The 6,376-nt window shown below is 39.2% G+C and overlaps 1 protein-coding gene across 3 annotated transcripts in view; it reads right to left on the reverse strand.

Annotated features, from left to right (window-relative positions):
- KIF13A (kinesin family member 13A) overlaps nucleotides 1-6,330 on the reverse strand; it is a 212,534-nt gene extending 206,204 nt beyond the window's left edge. For all 3 annotated transcript variants that reach the window (XM_077770133.1, XM_077770132.1, XM_077770134.1), the window contains exon 1: nucleotides 6,244-6,330. In XM_077770133.1, the coding sequence (XP_077626259.1) occupies nucleotides 6,244-6,302 (59 nt within the window). In that variant the 5' untranslated portion in view covers nucleotides 6,303-6,330. The remainder of the gene's footprint in view (nucleotides 1-6,243) is intronic.
- Between the last annotated feature and the right edge of the window lie 46 nt (nucleotides 6,331-6,376).

A 6,376-nucleotide genomic window follows, 5' to 3' on the forward strand; every position in this document is an offset into this window, starting at 1 on the left:
AAAAAAAAATACCAAAAAAAAAAAAAAGGAGATACCAAAAAAAAAAAAAAAAAAAAAAAAAAGCAGAGGCCAAAAAATGAGCTCTTGGAAATTAAAAATATGATAGCATAAAAGAAAAATTAAACATAAGAGTTCAAAGTAAAGTGGAGGAAATCTCTTAGAAGGTAGGACAAGAAGGAACAAGTTCCCAGGTCAAAAAGGCCTATTGTGATTTCTCAAAAACAGGGAAGAAAAGAATATTCTACAAGATTCTAGAGAGTGAAAATCTATGTAAAATCTAAAGGATTAGAAACCTAAATAGCTTTGGACTTTTCAAAAGAAATATGGAAAGATAAAAGACAACAGAGCCACCAACATCTTTAAAATTGAATTTGTTTTTAATGTTTTAAATGTTTATTTTTGAGAGAGAGACAGAGTGAGAGCAGCAGAGGGACAGAAAGAGAAATGGAGACACAGAATCTGAAGCAGGCTCCAGATGCCCCTAAAATGGAATTTGATACCCACCTAAACTATCAATGAGATGCATGGGTAGATTAGATATTTTCATGGTTTCAAAAAATCTCTACCTTCCAAACACCCTTTCTAAGGAAGCTACTAAAGAATATGCTGGGGCTCCTGGATGGGTCAGTCACTTAAGTGCCAACTTTGGCTCAGGTCATGATCTCTTGGTTCTTGAGTTCAAGCCCCACATCAGACTCTGTGCTGACAGCTCAGAGCCCGGAGCCTGGTTTGGATTCTGTGTCTCCCTCTCTCGCTGTCTCTCACTTGTTCTTGCTCTGTCTCTCTCTCAAAAATAAACATTAAAAAAAATTTTTTTAAAGAATATGCTCTACAAAATTAAGGCAGTAAACCAAGAAAGGAAAAGGAAACAGAAAAACGAGATTCCACACAGAAAAGAGATAAAGGGAATCCTCAGGATGATCTGACAGGCAACCCCAGATGATAGCTAAGTCAGGCACGGATGACTACCTGTTCATAAAGGAGCATGTTGGAAGGCTTGAGGAAAATGTCTCTAGGAAGATGAAATCAAGAGAGTATGTAATGTGTTTGAATGTCCTGAAAGGAGATTTAGGCAAGGGGCAGATCATTTAAATGTTGAATTAAGGATAAGTACATAGAAAAAGAAGCAAATTAAAGAAAAAGGAAAAAATAAAAGCAATTAACTCCAGGGAAAACAAAAAATTTTGTATGACAGGAAAAGAAACCACAGAAGAGCACATGGCTCAACTGTAAACAGCTGGCTATATTATATGATCATATAAATAATGTAAATGCTAAATATTGATATAATCAAAATTACCATATAACTATACTGGGAAAATGGAGATGGGAAGAATTTGGGGGTGAAGTGTAGATAGGGCATAGAAAGAAAACACAGCACATGTAAAAAACTAGCACAGCATGTTACTCAGAAATATGGAGGGAAATTCCAAAAACATGAGCTAAAATTGCTATTACGTAGTTGCCTCTGGGGAAAGATATGAAGAAGAGGATTCCTTCTTTTTTATCATAGCCCATGTAAATTATAGAACTACTTTACACTTTAAATTATGTATACTAGGGGCACCCAGCTGTCTCAGTCAGAAGAGCATGTAAATTTTGATCTCAGGGTTGAGTTTGAGCCCCATGTTGGGTGTAGAGATTATTTAAATAAAGTGCACTGATTTTATATATATATATACATCTATATATATATAATATATGTATACATACATGTATTCAGAACCAAGCCTCTTAACCTCTAAACTTGTGTTTTTCAAATTATAAATTTGTAACCCATTTGTGGGTTATGAAATCTATTCACCAAGTCCACCATCATTTCTAAAATGAATTAGAACAGAGAGGGATAGAAAATAACAGATACCCTGCACACAGTAAATTTTTTGTGAACCTTCATACATGTGCATGCACACACACAGTCCATGATGTTAAGTGTATTTTTCACTGTGGACTGTGAAGAAAAGAATTTTAAAAACACTACTTTAATCCATATTGCATTATAATTACATTTAGTCTTATTTCTTAGAAGTAAGAAATTCCAATCTACCTTTATTTTAAGACAAAGACATGGAAAGCACTGACAGATAATGAAAATATTCCATTATAAAGCTCTTTAAAATACCACAAATGTCGTGCATGAAGAATGATCACTCTTAAATTAATGAAATCTAAATGCTCTGCCTTCTCACAACCGACTATAATATTTGAGCTAAGGAGAAATATAACAACACAGAAAACAGAACAGAATTCAGTCACCTAAATAATTTTCTAATGTGGAATTTTACTGATTCTTAGGTGATCTATTTTTCAAATTTCATATGACTTTCACTGATTTCTAAATTTCTGATCTACAAAGATACTTGAGCAGGAGCCATCCCAGAAGCCTTTGGGATNATAATACATAAACCAGAAAATATATACACAGTTGACCAAGACATAGCTTTCTTCCACAGACTAAGCATACCCTTTATGAGCTGCACCACACATCCTGCAGTATGGAAAAACTGGGCAAGAATCTAAAACTTTGATGCTCTTTTAGTAACAGCCTAAATTTAGCCCATTTTTCTTTCAGCCCAGCTAGGTTATACATGCACATTGCTCTGAATGTTTACCCAACAATTCACTTATATAAAATAAGAATAAAAAATTCTACAGAAACAAGTTCCATTATACTCTTCATGATAAAGCTTTATTTCCTAAAAGTTACAAAGATCAGATTCATAAGTCACCCATCTATACTTTTAAAACCACCACTCCATCCAAACTGGATGCAAAAAAAGAATGAATGAGTATTAACATATGGGTATTAAAAGATATTTGTTTAAATACACATAAAAAGTAGATTTGTGTGTGTGCATCTGAAAATACACATTGTTTTGTAGAGATGAGGGGATGGCGGAATCTCAGCAGCGTGAAAGGAAGACTTTGTACTATATATCTGTTGATACTCCGATTTTTAAACTATTGCCCCTTTTGGCAAAATAGAGGCTCCCATTCTTCCCATTTTTGGCAAAATAGAGGCTCCCCCCCCCCCCGAACTGCCTTCCTCTGCGCCCTAGTCCATGTGCTGCACGCACAGATGCACAGTCAGCCAGAAGTAATCTGCGGCAGGTGTGTTTTCAGGCTTCCTTTGACAAAGGACTTTGTCCTCATTTTGAAGATGTGAACCTACACTCTTAGCTACTGCAAGACCAACACAATGCTACCTGTCCTTGCAGGCTGCCAGCACCCTGGGTCACTTCCACAGTCCCTCCTCAGTACCAGCATCACACTGGAGAACCTAACTCAGGGCAGACATTTGCTGAGTGCCTGCTCTGTGCCAGGCGCTATTTGCAGGCATGGGACACAGAGGGAAGTAAGATAAGGTACCTGCCTTCGAGGAGCCTGCAACCTCGAAGAGGAGACAGAAGAGGAAACAGGTAATTTCCCAATGATATGGGACATATCAAAAATATTGTGGGCCCATAGTAACCTTTGGATCCCCTGTGCTGAGAAAGGTACCCAAATGATCTGAACTTCATAAATATCTCCTGAATGGTAAATGCAATAGAATTTTAAGAAATATGTTCATATATGCCTTACTATTTCAAAAAGGTAATGAGTATATATGTCAACTATTAATCTGGTACTATATTATATATTATATATATAATATATATATGTCAACTATTAAGTCTGTAGTGTATTATTATCTTACAATTTCAAAACAAATCTCTTTAACCTCAGAAGCCTTTCGTCCTTAACATGTAGTTTTGGCTTTGATTCCATAAAGGAGGAAAATTGTGAAAGCTAAGCCTATCTGTTTCTTTCCCTGGAAATCAAAGCACCCTTGCTTGTCTTTACTTGTAAGACTGAAAACTTTCACCCACTAACTTAAATTTTCTACTCATGGCTAATACATTGTAACTTCTTGCAATTTTCAGGAAAGTAATAATTCTCACTTTGACACAGGTCTGCCAACATTATTTGAAGACTTGAACTTCTAGCTAAGAAAAATAATATTGCCACCTTGCCCTGAGCTCTAACCCAAAACAAACGATAGAAATGAGCTGCAAACAGAACATGAAGCATTGCTGTAATTAATCAACCCAGAGCCCAAGGGAGGAATCATTTCCATTTTTAAATGCACTGCTGCTTTAAGGGAAAACCTGGCGGAGAAATATGAAACCAAGCCGCATAATGAAAATCAAAATGCATTCAGCGTCTCCATCCTTGAAAAGACAATAGTCCTAACCTACAAGCAGCTCTGTTGAGTTGACTCCACTCAAGTTTTCTGTGAACTGAGTGACCAGCCCCCAGGCAGAATCCTGGGGAAGGGTCCATCCACCAAAGAATCCTATCTGTCAGGAGGACAAAACAAGAGAACTCCTATGTTTCAATGCTATCCTTACGGCTTCAGAGAAGGGGCTATTCCAATAAGGAAGCAGATGGCTAAATCCCCAAGTCATCCTAGAAACTTTTACTTAAAAGATGCTGATTAGTACCTGCAGTGGTGGCCCTAACAACGATCAGCTAGTTATAGAGCATTTCTATCCGACTGTCTACAGTTATCATTTCTATCCAAGTTCCACAGAATTCAGTGTTCCTCTCCAGGAATCACAAAGCTTCGTTTCATTAAACAGTAGCTAACAGTAGCACTCCCTACGGTTAAGAGTGACAAGGAGCAGGTGCCAAATAGCAAGGGAAACAGAAGCTACAGCTACATAACAGGAGCAAATATTAATGTTCTACCTGTTTCCCCGGCTGCTTTGAAGAATCCAACCCAGCAGAATTTGGGGGGGAAGCAATATAAAAATACCCAGTTTTAGAAAAAAAATGTTGATGCTATGGGCACCTAGTTTAATCTGCAAATACTTAAACTTACTCAGTTGGCTCCCTAGAACCATGAAATACACAACTACACTACTACCAATGTATCTAAAATAATATAAATATTTACAATGTATCCAAAAATATTATCCAAGGATACATCCATTACGGAAAAGCATTTAACAAACATTTTAAGTATACTTAGCCATTTACTATCACCATAACAAACTGCTATAGGGAGTTGGAAAACTGAATAGAAATTTCTAGCCTCAGCACAAAAAGCAAAGAACTCCCAATCTTACCCCCTGACACCTTCTTCTCCCAAATTTAGCAAAATTGTGCCTGAACACCACATGATTGTATATTTCATTAAACAGTAGCTAACAGGAGAGCCCTCCCTATGGTTAAGAGTTGCTTCCTTTAGCTATAAAATAAAAAACCTTACTTCAGCCTTTATTCAGTGGGAAACCTCCCAAGAGCATCGATCACTAAACTGTAACCCATTGATCAACAGGTGACTTTTAGAAACACTTATACTCATGTCCCAGGGGAATTAATTCTGTCAAACCTACAGTTTTCATCTTTTCTATTTTTACAAGCTACTGCAGTGCTATAAGAATGAATTCCAACCGTTTTCTTCTCAGGGGCTTACCAGAAAAATGCCAAATATTCAAATTATTTTAAGGCATTTTCCCATACTGCAGCGTGGAATAGAGCAGAATTAATAAGGATCCAAGAGTTACCACTTTTCAAATGCAAATATGTTGCCATCTAGTAAATGCAGCCCCTTTTTAAACATCCCCCCAGAGTCTATGCAGCTCAGGGCACTACTTTTGTTTCCTTGAAAATCAAAATTCGCGCATTACATTTAGGCATTATCTCGACCCAGCACCAACAAAATAATAGATTTTAAATGGTCCACGCCTGAGCCTGCATCATACAATACTGTTCAGCTTTATTATGGGGGTTCCCCCCCCATTTTACACACAAACTCCCTAAGCAATTCTGCCAAATAAAGCACACTGTGAAGTGGTAGGGGAAAAAAACCGAGGGGCACTGCGTTTCACGAAAACGAGGCCTTGGGATGGTCGCTCGCTCCCTCAGGCCTCAGTTTTCTTATCTGTAAAATGTGGGACTGGCCGTCCGTAGGGTTCCCTCCAGCGCCTCTCTCCAGGTGCCGCGAAGCGGGGACGCAGCGGACTGGTGCTGGCGGCCCGGGGTGCCCTGCCTGATGCCGCTCTAGATGGGACGGGGCGGGGGGGGGGCCGCGGGAGGAGAGGAACTTGGACTTGCAACCGCTTCAGACGCGAGCGTGCGACAAACTTGAAGCCGGCCCCCTAACAATAGGGACGAGCACTCCCATTTTCCGGGCTCCCACTTGTAGGAGGCTGCGGGGTGGGACCCCCCTGCCCGCCCGCTGGGCGCCCGCGTTACCTTTCTCCCTGTTTGGTGTTAGAAGGAGGAGGGTGCAGGACCGTTTGATTGCCTTCCATCTCCACCACGCACTTGGTGTTCAGTTCCAGTTCTGAAAGCAAGAGGGGAAGGGGCTGCTGCAGAGCCGAGCATC

This window comes from Crocuta crocuta, unplaced genomic scaffold (assembly GCF_008692635.1).
Source record: "Crocuta crocuta isolate KB4526 unplaced genomic scaffold, BGI_CrCroc_1.0 scaffold24, whole genome shotgun sequence".
NCBI lineage: Eukaryota > Metazoa > Chordata > Mammalia > Carnivora > Hyaenidae > Crocuta > Crocuta crocuta.